General features: G+C 31.2%; 1 protein-coding gene across 10 annotated transcripts in view; it reads right to left on the bottom strand.

Moving 5' to 3' along the window:
- Window positions 1–4,341: 4,341 nt before the first annotated feature.
- Window positions 4,342–23,172, bottom strand: part of LOC119610585 (probable ascorbate-specific transmembrane electron transporter 2) — a 49,139-nt gene continuing 30,308 nt past the window's right edge. For 7 of the 10 annotated variants that reach the window (XM_037965869.1, XM_037965874.1, XM_037965871.1 and 4 more), the window contains exons 3-6: window positions 7,528–7,751; window positions 7,226–7,454; window positions 6,879–7,055; window positions 4,715–5,139 (exon numbers count right to left, since the gene is read on the bottom strand). In XM_037965869.1, coding sequence (XP_037821797.1) covers window positions 4,998–5,139; window positions 6,879–7,055; window positions 7,226–7,454; window positions 7,528–7,751 — 772 coding nt within the window. In that variant the 3' untranslated portion in view covers window positions 4,715–4,997. Of the gene's footprint in view, window positions 5,140–6,878; window positions 7,056–7,225; window positions 7,455–7,527; window positions 7,752–7,819; window positions 7,978–15,457; window positions 15,608–23,172 lie in introns of those variants that run through there. The other 3 variants (XM_037965877.1, XM_037965868.1, XM_037965878.1) reach the window with 3 other exon arrangements.

The raw sequence follows: 23,172 nt of genomic DNA, 5'->3' as shown, positions 1-23,172 counted from the left end.
ACTAGACTATAGACTAGACTATAGACTAGACTATAGACTAGACTATAGACTAGACTATAGACTAGACTATAGACTAGACTATAGACTAGACTATAGACTAGACTATAGACTAGACTATAGACTAGACTATAGACTAGACTATAGACTAGACTATAGACTAGACTATAGACTAGACTATAGACTAGACTATAGACTAGTCTATAGACTAGACTATAGACTAGACTATAGACTAGACTATAGACTAGACTATAGACTAGACTATAGACTAGACTATAGACTAGACTATAGACTAGACTATAGACTAGACTATAGACTAGACTATAGACTAGACTATAGACTAGACTATAGACTAGACTATAGACTAGACAATAGACTAGACTATACACTATGGGGATACTGCGGTATTTTTTGTCATAAAGAAATTACTGAAGTATTGAATTTTCCATGCCTGATTTAGATCATATAAAAAATGTCAATTTAGTAAACACTTTCAGCGAATAAGAATTAACATTTCCTGCGCTGTATTGGTGTTTTATTTGTTTATGAAGAAAGTTCTTACAACTTGATTTTTCATCAATATTAATTATGTAATTTTATCATTTTCACTTTATTTCAAATTAACAAAGTCCCAACCCTGTCATAATTCCTTTATTATCATTATAACTTAATATTACCGATTTGACATTCACTAATAAATCTCCTTAACATCTTGCTCTTAATCCATTTACGCATACAATTTAGTACAAATCAAATAATGACAGCTGCAGCAGAAACAACAACAATAGCAGTAGAGAACATTACTTGCATTTTTCTTTTTTAGTTTTCTAGAAATTTCGCAAGTGTTCGGTTGTTTGGTGATTAGTGGTCGTTTAATTGTTTAATAAATCCGGTTAAAAGTTAATAAATTGTTAATATTTTGGCATAAATATTAAATTTAAATGTTTGTTAATCGTTGTGTGTAAAAATATTGTTAAAAAGTAACTTGTAAATTAGTAAAAATAGTGTTTGGAAAATGATAAAATGCATGTTGCTTTAGGTTGCACATTCGTTTGTTAAGAATTGTGTGTTGGTGTGTGGGTAGGGTAGTGCGTTAAGTTCATTGCTTAGTTGGTTGGTTGGAGAGTGGAAAAGAAGTGTTAAATAAGGTGAGTGGTTTTTTAAATTTATTTTTTTTTATGAGATATATTCCTGGAGGACTTTGCTTCCTCTTCTAAAACGTTACTTTGTTTTTAGCTGTCAAAGTTTTTTGATTTTATTCTATATAAATACTTTATATCTTAGAGCCTACTATTGTCTACGAATATTTTTGCTATATTTAACCGTTATAAACTACCCCTTACCTATTAATAACCAATTCCGCAATTGCTTATGTTACGTTCCCCACAAGGTTGTACCATAAAAGGGATATTTTTCAATTCGGATTAAAGTAATTTTTTATGGACCAATGGTAGGCATTAATTAAAGGAAATTATATTCTTTATTATAAATTTCTGTTATACATTATTTACTGTTATTGTAAAATTACTGCCTTTTTCGATAGCCTTGCCCTAGACCCTAAAATACAAAGTATACGAATCAATCTGTTCTCGATTGGTTCAACTACTGTACACTAGATGGCAGCAACAATACCAAAACTACAGAATAACTCATATAAAGAGAAAATATTGATTTCGTCATTAGATGGCGCCATAAAAAATGTACAGGGATGATGTCTTCAATAAATAGTTTGATTCAGATAAAAATTACTGTATAACGGAAATTAATTTCAAATATGTATTTCACCAGTTCGTAAAAATTGTATGTGAATACAAATGTTGTAGCCATCGCAGATTTATTAGCTTTTTATATCTTCCACCTTCGTGAGAAGGTATAAGTTTGTCATTCCGTTTGAAATTTCTATAATATAATTTTCCGACCCTATAAAGTGTGTATATATATTCTAGATTCATATAGATTGCGGAGTCGATTTAGCCATGTCCGTCTGTCTGTCTTTATGACTGTGTGTATGTTTAAATCAGTTTTGTAGCAGACCCCAGCTATCTGCGAGATCCGAATCTTCCATAATTCTTCAGACATACGATCGGGAAGAACGCTTTTTAAAATCAGCAAAATCGGTCTATAAATACACGAGATATGAGGAAAAATTTCGAGACTACCTCTGAAAATTTCATCAAAAATTTAGATTTTTTATTCATGCTCAGACATAAACTGTAAACAACAACAACAAAACACATAATCATACGGTAAATTTTTTTATTGTACTTGTTTATAAAAAAACAAAGCTGAGCATGACGTCACGTTACGAACGAAAAGTGGATTTTTTGGTACTTTTTCGTTCTTCAAAACGTACTTTTTGAAATTTCTATAATATTGAACCTAGAAACATAAAATTAAGCATGTAGCGCCCAGCTTAGGTGCGAACACATAAATGGGGATTTTTTGGTACTTTTTCGTTCTACAAAAGGTATTTTTTGAATTTTTTTGAACCTAGGAACATGAAATTAAGTATGTAGAGCCCGGATTAGGTGAGAACACATGAGTTTTTTATAATATTGAACCTAGAAACATGAAATTTAGCATGTAGGGCCCGGATTAGGTGAGAACCTATAAAAGGCGACTTTTTGATACTTTTTCGTTCTACATAAGATACTTTTTGAATTTTCTATAATATTTAACCTAGAAACATGAAATTGACTAGTCTATAGTCTAGTCTATAGTCTAGTCTATAGTCTATAGACTAGACTATAGACTAGACTATAGACTAGACTACAGACTAGACTATAGACTAGACTATAGACTAGACTATAGACTAGACTATAGACTAGACTATAGACTAGACTATAGACTAGACTATAGACTAGACTATAGACTAGATTATAGACTAGATTATAGACTAGATTATAGACTAGGCTATAGACTAGACTATAGACTAGACTATAGACTAGACTATAGACTAGACTATAGACTAGACTATAGACTAGACTATAGTCTAGTCTATAGTCTAGCCTATAGTCTAGCCTATAGTCTAGTCTATAGTCTAGTCTATAGTCTAGTCTATAGTCTAGTCTATAGTCTAGTCTATAGTCTAGTCTATAGTCTAGTCTATAGTCTAGTCTATAGTCTAGTCTATAGTCTAGTCTATAGTCTAGTCTATAGTCTAGTCTATAGTCTAGTCTATAGTCTAGTCTATAGTCTAGTCTATAGTCTAGTCTATAATCTAGTCTATAGTCTAGTCTATAGTCTAGTCTATAGTCTAGTCTATAGTCTAGTCTATAGTCTAGCCTATAGTCTAGCCTATAATCTAGCCTATAGTCTAGCCTATAATCTAGTCTATAGTCTAGTCTATAGTCTAGTCTATAGTCTAGTCTATAGTCTAGTCTATAGTCTAGTCTATAGTCTAGTCTATAGCCTAGTCTATAGTCTAGTCTATAGTCTAGTCTATAGTCTAGTCTATAATCTAGTCTATAATCTAGTCTATAGTCTAGTCTATAGTCTAGTCTATAGTCTAGTCTATAGTCTAGTCTATAGTCTAGCCTATAGTCTAGCCTATAATCTAGTCTATAGTCTAGTCTATAGTCTAGCCTATAGTCTAGCCTATAATCTAGTCTATAGTCTAGTCTATAGTCTAGTCTATAGTCTAGCCTATAGTCTAGTCTATAGCCTAGTCTATAATCTAGTCTATAATCTAGTCTATAGTCTAGTCTATAGTCTAGTCTAGTCTAGTCTATAGTCTAGTCTATAGTCTAGTCTATAGTCTAGTCTATAGTCTAGTCTATAGTCTAGTCTGTAGTCTAGTCTATAGTCTAGTCTATAGTCTAGTCTATAGTCTAGTCTATAGTCTAGCCTATATTCTAGTCTATAGTCTAGTCTATAGTCTAGTCTATAGTCTAGTCTATAATCTAGTCGATAGTCTAGTCTATAGTCTATAGTATAGTCTATAGTCTAGTCTATAGTCTATAGTCTAGTCTATAGTCTAGTCGTTATTCTAGTATTTAGCCTAGTCTTTAGTCTAGTTTATAGTGTAATCTATAGTCTGTCTGTACAACTACTTACCAGAAAAATATATTTTCTTTTAAAATTGTTCCATTTATTAAAATTATCTTACAAAAGTTCCATTTAAAATAAATAATTGTTTATTATTAATAATTGTATAATAATTATTTATGATTTTGTTTTAATAATGTCTTAGCAAATATTTTGTTGTTGTAGATTGTTTTACAAAAATTAATAAAAATGAAAACACATAATAAAATCATAAAAATCAACTACAATTATTTCTTAAATATTAGTAATAATTTGTGGCAATTTTTTGTTATAATATTATTATAATAATTTTTGAACTGGTTTTGTTTTTATTTTGGTTTTTTTGATTTAAATTTTTTGGGAAAAGTGTTTTTTTTTTTTGCTATGTATACAAAAAAATATGAGATTAAAGAGATTCTAGTTAAATAACACATCTAGATACAAACTACTTAAGACAAATCTATTTAATAGAAATTTAAAAAAAAACATTTTAAAACCAAATAGAGAAAAGATAACATAATATTCTATATATAAACTTTATATTCATGTATATTTATTATTTACTAGTTATATAATATTTTGATTATAATTTATGTAAAAATTTTCCAATTTTCTTTTAAATTTTTTGGCATAATTTTTTTGATTATTATTTTTTTTTAATTGTTTAGATATGCGTTTTAACTTATTTTCTTGTAATATTTTATTTATTTAGTTTGGAAATAATAAAAAACAAAATTACATTATATTTTCTTTTTATTATTATGTAAAAAACACATTTAAATAAAATCATACAATAACAAAATATTTTCTTTTTTAAATTTTTAATCAACAAAAAACATTCTTTTGATTCTGATTCAAATCAAAGAATGGGGTGGTGATGGTGGTATTAGAAGTATAATTGGTTGTTGGTTCATAGGAGTTAGTCCTTGAAGTTGTTGATAATCATGTCTTTTTTGTTGTTGCGGTCGATGAACTTAAATTCGTTCAGTTACATAGACTTTGGCAGTGGCTGGAGCATTTGATCGTCTAACAGCTACGGAAACTATAATGCCTAAGGCCACCAAAACAATGCCCAGAGAATTCATAATATAATGTTCGATTTCGGAATTTCGAGTACTGAAAACAATGAGAAGAGATTTAAATAACAAAGTTTGGTTTTTGTGTATTCCTAATTCAGTTCTACTTCAAGTTCAGTTCTAGTTCAGTTCTAGTTCAGTTCTAGTTCAGTTCTAGTTTCAGTTCTAGTTCTAGTTCAGTTCTAGTTCCGTTCTAAGTTCAGTTCTAGTTCAGTTCTAGTTCAGGTTTTCTAGTTCAGTTCTATTCAGTCTAGTTCAGTTTCTAGTTCAGTTCTAGTTCCAGTTCTAGTTCAGTTCCTAGTTCCAGTTCTAGTTCAGTTCTAGTTCAGTTTCGTTCAGATAGTTCAGTTCTAGTTTTCAGATCTAAGTTCAGTTCTAGTTCAGTCTCGTTTCAGTTCAGTTCTAGTTCTAGTTCAGTTCTAGTTCAGTTCTAGTTCAGTTCTAGTTCAGTCTAGATTCAGTTCTAGTTCAGTTCTAGTTCAGTTCTAGTTTCAGTTCTATTTTCAGTTCTAGTTCGTTCTAGTTTCAGTTTTCTAGTTCAGTTCTAGTTCAGTTCTAGTTCAGTTCTAGTTCCGTTCTAGTTCAGTTCTAGTTCAGTTCTAGTTCAGTTCTAGTTCAGTTCTAGTTCAGTTCTAGTTCAGTTCTAGTTCAGTTCTAGTTCAGTTCTAGTTCAGTTCTAGTTCAGTTCTAGTTCAGTTCTAGTTCAGTTCTAGTTCAGTTCTAGTTCAGTTCTAGTTCAGTTCTAGTTCAGTTCTAGTTCAGTTCTAGTTCAGTTCTAGTTCAGTTCTAGTTCAGTTCTAGTTCTCAGTTCAGTTCTAGTTCAGTTCTAGTTCAGTTCTAGTTCAGTTCTACAGTTCTAGTTCAGTTCTAGTTCAGTTCTAGTTCAGTTCTAGTTCAGTTCTAGTTCAGTTCTAGTTCAGTTCTAGTTCAGTTCTAGTTCAGTTCTAGTTCAGTTCTAGTTCAGTTCTAGTTCAGTTCTAGTTCAGTTCTAGTTCAGTTCTAGTTCAGTTCTAGTTCAGTTCTAGTTCAGTTCTAGTTCAGTTCTAGTTCAGTTCTAGTTCAGTTCAGTTCTAGTTCAGTTCAGTTCAGTTCAGTTCAGTTCAGTTCAGTTCAGTTCTAGTTCAGTTCTAGTTCAGTTCAGTTCTAGTTCAGTTCTAGTTCAGTTCTAGTTCAGTTCTAGTTCAGTTCAGTTCTAGTTCAGTTCTAGTTCAGTTCTAGTTCAGTTCTAGTTCAGTTCTAGTTCAGTTCTAGTTCAGTTCTAGTTCAGTTCTAGTTCAGTTGTAGTTCAGTTCTAGTTCAGTTCTAGTTCAGTTCTAGTTCAGTTCTAGTTCAGTTCTAGTTCAGTTCTAGTTCAGTTCTAGTTCAGTTCTAGTTCAGTTCTAGTTCAGTTCTAGTTCAGTTCTAGTTCAGTTCTAGTTCAGTTCTAGTTCAGTTCTAGTTCAGTTCTAGTTCAGTTCTAGTTCAGTTCTAGTTCAGTTCTAGTTCAGTTCTAGTTCAGTTCTAGTTCAGTTCTAGTTCAGTTCTAGTTCAGTTCTAGTTCAGTTCTAGTTCAGTTCTAGTTCAGTTCTAGTTCAGTTCTAGTTCAGTTCTAGTTCAGTTCTAGTTCAGTTCTAGTTCAGTTCTAGTTCAGTTCTAGTTCAGTTCTAGTTCAGTTCCAGTTCAGTTCTAGTTCAGTTCTAGTTCAGTTCTAGTTCAGTTCAGTTTAAGTTATAGATCCATGATTCTCGTATACAAATATGCCGATTGAAAATAATATTCAGTTTGACTTGGATCACATACCTTAGTGCATTTTCACCATTTTCACCGCTCACCAGTTGACGTTCCTTTTCTACCAGACCAGTAACACAGGTGGCAATTGCCATCATAAAATTGGCCAAACCAAAACTGGCATGTATGGGTACCATGGTGGCACGACAATTGTAAGTGCGATTCTCACAGCATAATAAAATCAAAAAGCTATAATAAAATCCAAAAAAAAAATTAAGCGAAAAAATTCAATATTACACAAAATAAAAACAACAATAGAATGACAACATCTTCAACATCATAATCATCAATAAAGATCAAGTCAAAAAATGATTTAACAATCGTTCGTTTTTCAACTAGATTAAAATAAATAAACCAACCTGAAGAAACCGATGACAAATTGCATTACGAACATGCCCATTGTCACGAAACCCAACCATGTGTGCAAACTATAGAAGTTGGGCTTGGGAGGCTCTGATAGATTGTGCGAATCGAACACAGACAAAAATCCCAAAGCAATACATGGTATGGCACAGGCATGGAACAGCATGTGAACCAGTTTAACATAAATGTGTTTCAAACAACGACACAGACGATACAAAAGAATGGCTGAAATTTGAGAATAATTATAAATAAATAACAATTGTCTATTCAGTTATTATATTAGTTAATTATAACTTACAAAATCCAGAGAATGTTATGAAACCAGCAACCATTAAAACAGGATGTAAATTAAATTGCAATTCAGGATTTTCCGACCAAGCAAAGCCACCCCTATAGAATATAACCCAAAATAAAGTCAACACCAATACGCCCACCAACAGTATGGTGGACAAGATGACAATTAAGAGATATTCAAACCAGGAACCACAATGCCAGGCATTTTCGGGATCTTCTTCATAGCGTCTGAAATGAGAGAAAATAATGATTTTGAAAATTTTGTATTTAAATTTGATATTTGTAAATGGGCCTACATGGGACTTCTTCTTCGCTGGCCCTGTCTCATGACGGTATTTAATTCTTTAACAAAATCTTGATTAAAAGACATGTTACGATCATAATCCTTGCTGTAGCGAGAAGTTCTTCTAAAAATATTGAGACTTTTTAAACAAGTCATTTCGTTTACAGGAGAAAAATATATTTTGTTTTTATAAATTTCTTCAAAACAAATTTGAAATTTTTTTAATAAAAGCAGAGATTCTTAATTGAATTTAATAAAGGGGGTTTTAGTTAAAATTTTACCAATATCTTTAACTTTCTTAAAATTTCTAGAATTTCTTTAACAACATTATCTTCCTTAATATTTGATTTATTCTCTAATATCTCCTATATAAACATATAAATCTTTTTTTTCAAATTTTAATTGCCTTAATTATTTTGAACCATTCACCTCCATTATAAATAGTCTGTAACTTACACATTTAATCAAAATGTTAATGAAAAGTTTTCTTCATTTTTATATTTACGTAAATATGCATTTCTTAAAAATTCATTCAACCCAGAATCTTAATTAACATTATAATGCAAATATGCAATAAATTTAAAACTAATTTCACTTTCAAATGGAGAAAATTCATACGTTTTTTTTTGCATAATTTAGAAACAGAAAAATAAACAAATTACAATAATAATGGACAAATTAAACATACAAATAATTACTTCATTTAAAAAATGTCATGATTTTGCTTAAAAAAAGAAATTGAAAAAAAAAACGCTTGACTTTACAGTTGCTAATTGAATTAAATAAGTTTGAACTTTAGAGGTTTTAAATAAATAACAAAAAATTGTATATAACAGATTGCAATGGAAAATTATGACTAAAAGAGAAAAGTTTAAAAGAAATGAATTTAAAAACAAGATAACTACGATTTTGTAACGGTTTTGTTTTTGTCAACAAATTAAGACGGTGCTTATTCTGTAATACACTTTCTTTACTAAGCTTATTGTAAATTATTCCATACTTAATTGCAGTATATTTATGTTTTCAACTGGCGAATATGATTTGTAACTTCACTCGTCGATGTTTCCATGTGTAAAAGTTGCAGTATGTATTCGAATTAGTCTAAATTTCCAGTTGTGGAGTCTGTAAAGTCAACAAATCAACCAGCCGACCGACCAAGGAACCAAACCAACCGACCAATCCAACCATACAACCAACCGATCAACCAAGCGACCACCAAACCTAACTACTAACTAACTAACTAACTACTAAATAACTACGACTAACTAACTACTAACTACTAACTAACTAACTAACTAACTAACTAACTAACTAACTAACTAACTAACTAACCTAACTAACTAACTACTAACTACGAACTAACTAACTAACTAACTAACTAACTAACTACTAACTAACTACTAAATAACTAACTAACTACTACTAACTAACTAACTAACTACTAACTAACTAACTAACTAACTAACTAACTAACTAACTAACTAACTAACTAACTAACTAACTAACTAACTAACTAACTAACACTAACTAACTAACTAACTAACTAACTAACTAACTAACTAACTAACTAACTAACTAACTAACTAACTAACTAACTAACTAACTAACTAACTAACTAACTAACTAACTAACTAACTACTAACTAACTAACTAACTAACTAACTAACTAACTAACTAACTACTAACTAACTAACTAACTAACTAACTAACTAACTAACTAACTAACTAACTAACTAACTAACTAACTAACTAACTAACTAACTAACTAACTAACTAACTAACTAACTAACTAACTAACTAACTAACTAACTAACTAACTACTAACTAACTAACTACTAACTAACTAACTAACTAACTAACTAACTAACTAACTAACTAACTAACTAACTAACTAACTAACTAACTAACTAACTAACTAACTAACTAACTAACTAACTAACTAACTAACTAACTAACTAACTAACTAACTAACTAACTACTAACTAACTAACTAACTACTAACTAACTAACTAACTAACTAACTAACTAACTAACTAACTAACTAACTAACCTAACTAACTAACTAACTAACTAACTACTAACTAACTAACTAACTAACTAACTAACTACTAACTAACTAACTAACTAACTAACTAACTAACTAACTAACTAACTACCTAACTAACTAACTAACTAACTAACTAACTAACTAACTAACTAACTACTACTAACTAACTAACTAACTAACTAACTAACTAACTAACTAACTAACTACTAACTAACTAACTACTAACTACTAACTAACTAACTAACTAACTAACACTAACTAACTAACTAACTAACTAACTACTAAACTAACTAACACTAACTAACTAACTAACTAACTAACTAACTACTAACTACTAACTAACTAACTAACTAACTAACTAACACTAACTAAACTAACTAACTAACTAACTAACTAACTAACTAACTAACTAACTAACTAACTAACTAACTAACTAACTAACTAACTAACTAACTACTAACTAACTAACTAACTAACTAACTAACTAACTAACTAACTAACTAACTACTAACTAACTACTAACTAACTAACTAACTAACTAACTAACTAACTAACTAACTAACTAACTAACTAACTAACTAACTAACTACTAACTACTACTAACTAACTAACTAACTAACTAACTAACTAACTAACTAACTAACTAACTAACTAACTAACTAAATAACTATTGCATATTTGCCAAATCAGGAACATTTTTGAAAAACTTCGAAACGAAACTGTTTCCAACTGTTCTGGTTTGAGCTTCGGGTTTTTGTTGTAAAAAATTTCATTAATTTCGGTTTCAATAAGGGATTGGTCTCATGCAACCTAGTTTGGTGATAGGGCTGGATGTGTGGTAGATTTGTGTTTTAGTCTTGTAGACCGAAGGTCGTGAGTTCCATAACCACCTGAGGCACTGGTAAAAGAGCGTGCAGAAAGCTCTGCTCCTTTATAAGTAGTAAACCCAAGTAATTACGGGAAGATGGAAGATTAACATTTTCTCTCCAAAAAAATAAAAAGATTTTACCATTCGGAACTGCCTTATATTTAAGTAAAGTAAAATACAATGCAAATAATACAATCGAAAAATCTCCATACAATAACCATTCAATAACCAAACAAAATTTTAACTTAAAGCTTCCGTGATTTCACTTTCATTTCAAACCGAGTTTAGCGCTTAAACATAAATCTTTACCCATTGACAGCCATACATTTTTTGAACAAACACAACCAACACAACTCGTGTGTGCAAATAGTTGTTGCAATCAATCTGTAAACAATTTGCAACTAACAACAAACCAAAACTCTAAAACTAACTTTTGAACTTTAAACAATTGAGACGACAATGGTTTAACTGAAAAAATTAAGAAATTGCCACTTTTTTAAACCAAGTTCAAAAATTTTACTCAAACAAAAACAACAACAACAACGTATTACACAGGTGGTGGTTATGACCTTAACACATGAACTTCCAAAATAAACAAATATCGAAACCTGTTCCCTGTCTGCAGAAAATCATTTAAAATACTTTCTACCAATAAATATAAAATACATTTACATTACAACAACAAATGTGTTTATAAGTTTTTGTTGTCGCTGCTTTTAGACCCGGCCAATACTTGCGAACTGGCAAAATTTTTCGCACGAGTCTTGATTTGTTTTTTTAAATTTGTTTTCGTAACCGTAACCAAAACATTAAATGTTCGATGATGTTGCGCTGTTGCTGATGATTATGACGACACTGGTAGAGAGTGGTGGCAATGTTGGTTGTTGTTGTTGTTGCTGCTGCTGCTATTTTGTAGCCCCACTCGATTGTGAAAAGTGAAAGAAAAGGCGGCATTGTTTTCGCTGATGCAAAAAATTAAAAAAAAAGAAAATATTGAACGAGGAAAAGCATAAAAAAACAAATTTTGAAAACAGTGCAGCATAAACAAAACAGTGGTTCCCAAATGTTGATCAGATAGGATCAGCTGTGGGTGTAAGTTTAAATAAACTTTGCGAATGTTTAAATCTGTTGAAATACTATTAAAAAAAAGATGATCATCATTATTTAAAAAAAAATGTCAATAATTATTTTTGACTCTCTGCCTTAATATTAATCATGATTATAGTTTGTTAACCAAAAAAAAAAAAAAGACTAAATAAACAAATAAAATGTAATCCTACTAAATCAACATTTTCGTTTATAAATATAATAATTTAACTAAAATTAAAAACAGTTCATTGACTTCGAACACTATGTAGTATGATGATCAACGTAGTCGTCGTCGTCGTCGTTATCATCATCAATGCACATATTGTTGATGACGATCATAACGTGATGGTGATCATCATCATTAATCTGATGTAAAACTATTAAATCACTTGCAAATTATTTTGTATATCTTTCTTTAATATTTTCTTCTTTCTTTTTATTCAATTACATACAAATATACAATGTTTTTCGTTTATTTAACGAAAAATGTTATACAAGGATTTTTTTTTGTATGAGGAAATCAATTTAAAGTAAATCACAACAATATAAACAAATTGTAATTGTTGTATATATCTTTGTAAAGTTTATGATCTCATTTTATTTGATCATTTTTCTCACTCACCCAGTAATTTTTTTCGTGTTTTCCTTGTTATGAAATACATACGAAATAATTGTGAAATTTTTGTCTATATAGTTTTGTGTTTGGTAATATAGAGCAAAGGTTTGTAGCGTATATAGCTTCACAGATCCCTCTATAGTCTTTCGATATAGTTTCTTGAATGTAGAGAGTAGGGTCTGTCGACATAGAGACTCTGGACACTCGACTAAATAGAATATAATCACTAGTGTATAGAGACTGTATACAGTCTCAACTGTAGAAATTATAGTCTCACGATACAGGTCGAGAGACTAAAGAGACTGTAGTCACTCGACAATAGAGACTAGATTGACTCGACTATGGAGGCTATATTCACTAGACTATAGTCGTTCGACTATAGAGACTATAGTCACTTGACTATATAGACTATAGTAACTCGACTATAGAGAATATCGTCACTATAGTCTATCGACTATAGAGACTATAGTCTATCGACTATAGACACTAGACTATAGAGACTATAGTTACTTGACAATAGAGACTATAGTCACTCGATTATAGAAACTATAGTCTAACGACTATAGAGACTGTAGTCATTCGACTATATAGACTGTAGTCATTCGACTATAGAGACTATAGTCACTCGACTATATGGACTATAGTTACTTGACAATAGAGACTATAGTCACTCGACTATAGATACTATAGCCACTCGACTATACAGACTGTAGTCCCCTTACTATAGAGACTATAGTCACTCGATTATAGAAACTATAGTCTAACGACTATAGAGACTGTAGTCACTCGACTATTGAGACTATAGCCACTCGACTATAGAGACTATAGCCCCTCGACTATAAAGACTATAGTCACTCGACTATAGATACTATAGCCACTCGACTATACAGACTACAGTCACTTGACTATAGAGACTATAGTCACACGACTCTAGAACTATAGTCATTCGACTGTAGAGCCTGTAGTCACTCGGATATAGAGACTATTGTCATTGGACTATAGATGCTATAGTCCTTCGACTATACAAACTTTAGCCACTCGACTATAAAGACTATAGTCCCTCGACGTAGATACTAGAGTCACTCGACCATAGATATTATTGTCTCTATAGTCACTCGACAGTAGAGACTAGATTGACTCGACTATAGAGATTATCGTCACTATAGTCTATCGACTATAGAGACTTTAGTCACTCGATTATAGAGACTATAGTTACTCGACTATAGAGAAAATAGTTACCCGAATATAGAGACTACATTTACGAGACTATAGAGAATATAGTCATTTGACTATAGATACTATAGTTATTCGTCTATACAGACTATAGTCACTCAACTATAGCCACTCGACTATACTGACTATAGTCACTCGACCATACAGACTATAGTCACTCAACTATAGATAATATAGTCATTCAACTATAGATAATATGATACTACAGATACTACAATCACTCGATTGTATATATACAGTCTATAGACTATGGAGACTACATTTACTAGACCATCTAGACTATAGTCATTCGACTATAAAGACTAGACACTCGATTATCCAGACCATTGTCACTCGACTATAGAGAATATAGAATATTAGACTATAGTCACACGACTATAGAGACTATATTTACTAGTTTATAGAGAAAATAGTCATTCGACTATAGAGAATATGTCACTGACTATAGTCACTGGACTATAGAGACTGTAAACACTCGACTATTGATACTATAGTTATTCGACTATAGTCATTCGACTATACAGACTATAGTGACTCGACTATACAGACCATAGTTACTCGACTATGGAGACTATAGTCACTCGACTGTATATACTATAGAGGCTACATTTACTAGAATATAGAGAATATACTCATTCGACTATACAGGCTAAAGTCACTCGACTATACAGACTATAGCCACTCAACTATAGAAAATATATTCAATCGGCTATAGAGACTATAGTCACTCGACTGTACATTCAACTATAGAGACTGTAGACTCGACTATACAGAATATACTCGAGTCACTCGAATATAGACTATAGTCATTCGACAAACAGACTATATGAAGTCACTTGACTATAGATCCAATAGTCATTCGACTATAGAGACTATAGTCATTTGACAAACAGACTATATATGTAGTCACTCAACCATAGAGACTATAGTCATTCGACTATAGAGACTATAGTGACTCTACTAAATAGACTATAGTCACTCGACAGTACATACTATAGTCACTCGACTATAGAGTCTACATTTACTATACTATAGAAAATATAGTCATTCGACTATAGAGACTATAATCACTCGACTATACAGACTTTAGTCACTCGACTATAGAGACTGTAGTCACTTGACTATAGAGAATATAGTCATACGACTATAAAGACTATAGTCACTCAACTATAGAGACTATAGTCACTCGACTATAGATACTATAGTCACTCGACTATGGATACTATAGTCATTCGACTATAGAGACTATAGTCACTCGACTGTACAGAATATAGTCTCTCGACTATACAGACTATAGTCACACTATTGGGACTATAGTCACTCGATTACAGAGACTATTGTTTGTCGACGAAAATTTTACCAAGAACTAAGAAGAATTTTTTCCAAAATCAGTAAAAAAACGAATTTAAACATCAAATAGACTAAAAGTTTAGACAAAAACCCTGTGACCCCTTATCCAAATATAACTTATTCATAGAGTACTTTCAGTTACATGCTGATCCACTTCACATTTAGAACTTTTCCTTGTTCTTTTTCAATTATTTAAATTATGCCATTCACACACGCACTTTTTTTTACTCATAAAATACAACAAATTCACATGTTTTTTTTTTTTTATTATTTTAATAAAATATTCTTTGTTTTTAAAATTGCCCATCTTGCCTTGTCTGTCTGATGTGGCTGTCATTTAAATTTAAAATATCTTTTAGTTTTTTTTTGTAGTTGTTTTTTTTTTTTTATTATAACATGAAATGATATCATTTGAAATTGTAATCGTAGACAATGGTTGGATACATACCCGTAAGTACTTGTATTTAAATGTGTGTGCACCATAATAATATTTCTATTATTCGACCATAATTTTTGTATGTCCAAAGGGAACACTTTATTCAACTACAATTGTACAGTTGTATCTGTTAAATTTATTAGAGGATTCAAAACAAGTACTATATAGTGCAGACATGTGTGAGTGTGTGTGTGTGTGTTTTGCATTTAGTTTTGTGGTATTGTAGTTGGGGGGTTTTCGCCCCAACCCCCCCCACAATCCCTCTCAGAATTGCAGTTTAACATGTGTTTAATTATTTGCTTTGTTAATATAGTAAATATATGTATAATAAAAAAAAGATAAAGTACTTAACACATTATCATTGTTAATGATCATAGTGAATGGTATCATATGATCAGAGACTTTTGCATCATTAGCGCCATTTGTTAACAAAAACAAATTTAAATTCTTAGTGAAATGAATTTTCGAAAAAAAAAACAAACAAAAAAAAAATGTTCTCACGAGAGGGTGCTGATAAGTGTGTTTGTATGTCGGTGTTCGATTCTAGAATGATTAATTTGTTTAATTGGTTTTTAGGTTCAATTTCTTGAGAATGTCAATCAAACTATTTAACCCATTTAATAGATTTCTTCTCTCGCTCTCTAACTTTAAAATATTTAAATTTATTTGTTTTGTTATAGAAGTGTGACGAATTTTGTAGCTTAACAATTTAAGTACTTTTCTGGGTCGAATATTATGTATCCGAAATTTATGGGGATTTCCTTAGAGAGTGGCACCAGTTTTTCCTCGATTAACAAGAGTAACCTTGACTACTAACTAATTATTTTTGTTAGAACAAGATTATAGACACTTATATAAGCTATGTGCTAACATTTGTAAATGGGCGTTAAAATGGGCGTGGCCAAAATCTTAATACAACGTTCACAATTTAACTTTTATCTCTGTAAAATATTTGCAATTCATTGTTCTGCATCAATTATTAAAATTGCATGTTTTTTTTTATGAATAAAACAAATTCATAAATGACTCGACTGCATAATTGATATGGTGGTTTATGCGTGCCGCAACTACATGCCACAGGCAATTTTTATGAGGCAAACAAAGAAACTACAAATACGCATGCAATTCGTATTTAGTTATTTTAAATTGTTAAATATCAGTTAAAATTCAAATAAACAAACTCAATAATTTCATTTGATTTTCTTGATTTATCTAGTAGACATTCTGCAGCTGAATATAATGAAGCGTACAGTTGGGGGTAGTAAACTAGGTGTGTGTGTGGAGGGATGAGATTGGTTCGACAAAGATTGTTGGTTCGAGATTGGCGACTATAGTCTCTCGACTATAATCTCTACACTATAGAGACTATAGTCTAGAGACTATAGATACTATAGTCTGTCGACTGTATATACTATAGTCTGTCGACTGTATATACTATAGTCTGTCGACTATATACCATAGTCTGTTGACTATAGATACTTTAGTCTGTCATCTATACGCTCAATAGTCTTTTGACTATAGAGACTATGTATAGTCTCTCGACTATAAAGAGTATAATTTCTTAACTATAGAGACTATAGTCTGTCGACTATAGATACTATAATTTGTCGACTATGATTACTATAGTCTGTCGACTAAAGATACTATATAGACACTATAGTCTCTCGACTATTGCAACTATTGTCTCTCGACTATAGAGACTATAGTCTCTCGAGTATAGGACTATGGTCTCTCGACTATAGAGACTATAATCTATGCACTATAGAGACTATAGTCTCAGGACTATTGTCTCTGGGCTATAGAAACTGGAGTCTCTCGACTACAGAGGCTAGAGTTTCCCGACTATAACGGCAATAGTCTTTCGACTATAGAGACTATAGTCGCTGGACTATAGAGACTATAGTCGCTGGACTAGAGAGACTATAATCTCTCAACTATAGACTATATATACTATATAAATGTACACTATAGATATTATAGTCTGCCGACTATAGATACTATAGTCTGCCGACTATAAAAACTGTAGTCTCTGGACTATTGAGGCTATAATCTACCGACTATAGAGACTATAGTCTCTCGACTATAGAGACTATAGTCTTTCGACTATAGAGACTATAGTCTTTCGACTATAGAGACTATAGTCTTTCGACTATAGAGACTATAGTCTTTCGACTATAGAGACTATAGTCTTTCGACTATAGAGACTATAGTCTTTCGACTATAGAGACTATTGTCTCTCGATTTTAGAGACTATAGTCTCTAGACTATAGAGACTAGAGTCTCCTGACCATAAAGACTATAGTCCCTCGACTGTAGAGACTAGAGGTTCTCAACTATAGAGACTAGAGTCTTTCGTCTATAGAGGCTCGAGGCTATAGCGACTATATTCTCTCGACTATGGAGACAAAAGTATCTCGACTATAGAGACTGGTGGTTCTCAACTATAGATACTATAGTCTGTCGTCTATAGATACTATAGTTTGTCCACTATAGATACTATAGTATGTCCAATATAGTTAATATAGTCTGTCGACTATAGATACTATAGTCTATCTGCTATAGACACTATAGTCTCTTAACTATAAAGACTATTGACTCTCGACTATGGAGAATATAGTCAGTCTCTCTACTATAGAGACTATAGTCTCTCGACTTTAGAGACTGTAAACTCTAGACTATAAAGAGTAAAGTCTTTCGACTATAGGGGCTAGAGTCTCCCCACTATATAGACTAAATACTCTCAACTATAAAGAATATAGTCTCTCGACTATAGAAACTGTAGTTCCTCAACTATGGAGACTTTAGTCTCCCGACTATTGAGCCACTCATCGGTGGAACTATAAAAATTTTTCTTAATTTTTTTTCATTTGTTATATTATTGCAACTATAAAACTTGCACCTATTTTTCTAACCACACGTATATGCAATGCTCCTACCACAGTGTAGGAGCTGCTGAAGCAATTGCTCCATCTAAGTATAAAATTGCGTGCCACATATTTCGTTTTTCGCTCAATTGTGTGTAAATTGTTAAGAGGCATAGAAGGGGGAAAAAAACAATAACGCAACAAATGAAATATCAAGTAAATAATTGTATCTTAAAGATAGAAATCAAATTCACAACACATTATGAATTGTGTATAACACTCATATGTACAACATGCTGCTTGCTATATTAAGAAAATATGTCTAATTTTAAAGATTTTTTTCTTTCACGTTTTTATATTCATTTTAATTTTATTAAATGATTGGTGTCTGTGTGTGTTTTTGCTAGTAAGTATCTCAAGTGAGTGTTGCGTTTAAGTACAGAACTTGTAGATACAAATAAGTTCTGGTCTGTGCTTTTTTATTTTATCACAATTTTCATTTTTTTTTGTTGTTGTTGTTGGTATTTTGGTTGTTTAAGTTGCAATTTATTCATTGAATTTAATTTTCAATTTTATTTACATTTTGATGATTGTAAATTAACTCTGACGACAAGTTTATAAAAGAATGAAAAGTGAAAAAGAACGATAATAAAAACTAGCTCAGTAAATGTTTAGAACTGAAAATGTAGACGTTTTGTGAAGGAGGTCTCTTTTTTTATGCATAAATGTGAAAAAAAAAACTTAGAAACTTATTAGAAATTCACTTATTTAGTTAGTGACTTAAAGTTGAATGTAAACGTTGCTCACTTTTGTTGTTGTTGTACAAATGGTTTGTCACTTAAAGTTAAACTTAAATAAATTAGGATTAAAAACCCAGACAATTAAGCAAAAGTTTAGAAAATTAAGCTCAACTAGTAATGTACCTTTTAATTAGTCCATTTCATTAATTGTCTGAGTATTTACACTGCAAGAAAAGTTATTGACCCAAATTAAAGCAGCTGAGAAGCTGTTTTTAAAGCGTCTATACTTAGGGACTATTAAAGCTTTACTAAAGGGACTATATATATGTAGTTGCTTAACTCTAGACTCGTAGCCACTCGATTATTGAGACTATAGACTTTCATCGTCAAAAGCTATATACAATAACTATTGACTAGAGAGGCTCTATTTCCAGTTATACAGTTTACATTCATTTTAGATTAATATTCTATTCGATTGTATTGACCACGTATATCTAATCCTATGTGCCCTATATGTTAGTTATCTTAACTAAAAACATCTATCGGACAGCATTTTTTCTTTATCATAACAACTCATCCAGAGAATACAAATTCTATTTATATATTGTTCCTTATTATTTTTCAAAATCATTTCAAAACACGTACAAATCTTTTAAACACAATTAGATTATTAATATAAAAATCTATAGATATTTTACATATAAAGGTGCGATTTTAGAAAAGGGCGTAGAAACTAAAAAAAAAATATAATCCTATTATAGTCATACATAATTAAATAGAAAATTGTTTATATTTTGCCACTATTAATTAAGAATATATGATGCAAGTATCTAAAAATAGTTGTTTTTTAATCGTAGAATCAAATATGGTTGAAATAAATAGTTTTCTTTAATGAGTACATCACTCGACTAAGGAAACTTTAGTTGCCCGACTGTAGAGACAATATTCTCTAGACTCTTGAGACAAAACTCGACTATAGACACTAAAGTATCTCGATTATAAACGCTATAGCATCTTGACTATACAGACTAATCTTTAGATATTACAGACACTATAGTCACTCGACTATATACTCCGTAGTATCTCGACTATAGACACTATAGTATCTCAACTAAAGAGAGTTCTAGTTAATTTCTAGTTCAGTTTTAGTTCAGTTCTAGTTCAGTTCTAGTTCAGTTCTAGTTCAGTTCTAGTTCAGTTCTAGTTCAGTTCTAGTTCTAGTTCAGTTCTAGTTCAGTTCTAGTTCAGTTCTAGTTCAAGTTCAGTTCTAGTTCAGTTTTAGTTCAGTTCTAGTTCAGTTCTAGTTCAGTTCTAGTTCAGTTCTAGTTCAGTTCTAGTTCAGTTCTAGTTCAGTTCTAGTTCAGTTCTAGTTCAGTTCTAGTTCAGTTCTAGTTCAGTTCTAGTCAGTTCTAGTTCAGTTCTTTAGTCTGTCAGTTCTAGTTCAGTTCTAGTTCAGTTCTAGTTCAGTTCTAGTTCAGTTCTAGTTCAGTTCTAGTTCAGTTCTAGTTCAGTTCTAGTTCAGTTCTAGTTCAGTTCTAGTTTCAGTTCTAGTTCAGTTCTAGTTCAGTTCTAGTTCAAGTTCTAGTTCAGTTCTAGTTCAGTTCTAGTTCAGTTCTAGTTCAGTTCTAGTTCAGTTCTAGTTAAGTTCTAGTCAGTTCTAGTTCAGTTCTAGTTCAGTTCTAGTTCAGTTCTAGTTCAGTTCTAGTTCAGTTTCTAGTTCAGTTCTAGTTCAGTTCTAGTTCAGTTCTAGTTCAGTTCTAGTTCAGTTCTAGTTCAGTTCTAGTTCAGTTCTAGTTCAGTTCTAGTTCAGTTCTAGTTCAGTTCTAGTTCAGTTGTTCTAGTTCAGTTAGTCGTTCAGTTCTAGTTAAGTTCTAGTCAGTTCTAGTTCCTTTCGTTCAGTGTCTAGTCAGTCAGTTTCTAGTTCAGTTCTAGTTCAGTTCTAGTTCAGTTCTAGTTCAGTTCTAGTTCAGTTCTAGTTCAGTTCTAGTCAGTCAGTTCTAGTTCAGTTCTAGTTCAGTTCTAGTTCAGTTCTAGTTCAGTTCTAGTTCAGTTTGTTCAGTTCTAGTTCAGTTCTAGTTCAGTTCTAGTTCAGTTCTAGTTCAGTTCTAGTTCAGTTCTAGTTCAGTTCTAGTTCAGTTCTAGTTCAGTTCTAGTTCAGTTCTAGTTCAGTTTAGTTCAGTACTAGTTCACTCTTTTTAGTTCTAGGTCAGTTCTAGTTCAGTTCTACTTCAGTTCTAGTTAGAAACTGTAGTCTCTCGATATACTCACTGAACTACTGGAAACTATAGTCACTCGACTGCAGAGGACTATAGTCACTTGATTATAGAGGCCTAGTTCAGTTATAGTTAAAAACTGTAGTCTCTCGACTATTGATGCTATAGTCATTGAACTACTGGGACTATATTCACTCGACTGCAGAGAGTATAGTCACTTGATTGTAGACGCCATAACGACTTGATTATAGAGGCGAAAGTCACATGACTATGCTCACTATAATTAATCGACTTTAGAGACCATAGTCATTTAACTAATAAGATTATAGTCACTTGTCTATAGAGACTATAGCCTTTTGACTGCGGAGACTATAGTCTCTCAACTAAAGAGACTATGGTTAATCGACTATAGAAACTATAGTCACTCGACTATTGAGTTTATAGTCAAGAGACTATATAGGAAGACTATATTATAAGTAGCAAACAATAATATAAAAATTAAGTTTTAACAACATTTTGACTATGCATTCTTAACTACAAGTTTTTAAAACTTATTCAAATATATTTCAGCAATAAAATTTCTTTTGAAAAAAGTACTAAACAGCTGTAACAACAATTACTTGACAAATAATAACTTGTTGTAAAAAATGCATAACAATTTCTTAAGCTTTTTTTAAAACTGTAGGACCAATTGTATTTTCCTTTCTTTTTTCTTATTTGCAATTTTTTACAAAAAAAGAAAGAAAGATTTAACGTTGTTTATTTCAATCTTGTCAAGTTGCATTTGTCCATCTGTATTTTTTTTTATTATATTTGGCCCCACCGCCCCTTTTTAAAACAGACATCAACGAAAAAAGTACTTATTTCAACTGGTTTCTGTTATTACTATCTGTTGTTGTTATATGTATTATTGCAGTTGTTGTATTTTCTGTTATTTTTTTGGATTTAAGTAGTTACTAAAAAGACATCTTCGGAGAAATTTTTATATAGATTTTTACTGCCCAAAAGGAGAAACTTCATGCCACAAACGTTCAATCAAGATGCGTTGCATAGAGAAACATTGATGCTGCTGAGCAGTAATATTTCTCAATGCTTTACAGCATAATGAATCCAAAAAAAGCTGACAGATAAACCGCCCGACCGACCGACCGACCAACTGAAAAAACTCTTTAATGTTTCCATAAAAAGTTGTTAAACATAAACATTTGTACTTAATATGTATTGAAATGTTTGTCTGAGTGTTTAGTAACTTTTGAAATTATTATAAAGATTTTTTTCTTATTTTTCCCCGTACAAGAAAAGATACAAGTTGCAGATACACCTGATTTATATTCACATAAACAAATACTGATTCAAACCCTGCGGTCTTGGGCAAGGGTCTTCTTTGCGATTTTGCAATATAACGAACTATTTATAACTAAATCGAGTTTTAGGGAAAATGAATTGACTTTATACAGGATCTTTCCAAATTAAGGAACACCATACAATCTATCTTATTGATTACTAAGGAACACTAAAGTGACATCATGCATATATAAAACATATTATCAGAAATTAGTCCAACGGATCTATTGACTTCTTTTAAAACTACCGGGGTATATGTATGTAAATTCCACAAACATAAAAATTGTTGTTTTGAAATTGTTTTTCGATGAAATTTGTATAATAACTTATGTATCATGTAGTATTTCGCATTATTATTCTTTTGAAATCCAATGGACCTTAAAGTTTATAATCATCGAAGTTAAATTATGTTTATGCTAAATGATCTCTACATTTACATTAACCCTTTAACGAAAAAGAAAGTAAAAATATGACCCTTAGGGCAAAATGAATACACATTGTTTATTACATTGATTAGTAAAAATTTAATGATCTGTTACTAATATTTACAATTTCTAGTTAAGAAA

This window comes from Lucilia sericata, unplaced genomic scaffold, assembly GCF_015586225.1.
Source record: "Lucilia sericata isolate MDLA Ls3-8-SP2 unplaced genomic scaffold, ASM1558622v1 Contig001240F_arrow, whole genome shotgun sequence".
NCBI classification, from domain to species: Eukaryota; Metazoa; Arthropoda; class Insecta; order Diptera; family Calliphoridae; genus Lucilia; species Lucilia sericata.
The sequence above is the reverse complement of the archived record's forward strand: the minus strand, read 5'-3'. Positions and strand labels throughout refer to the sequence as shown.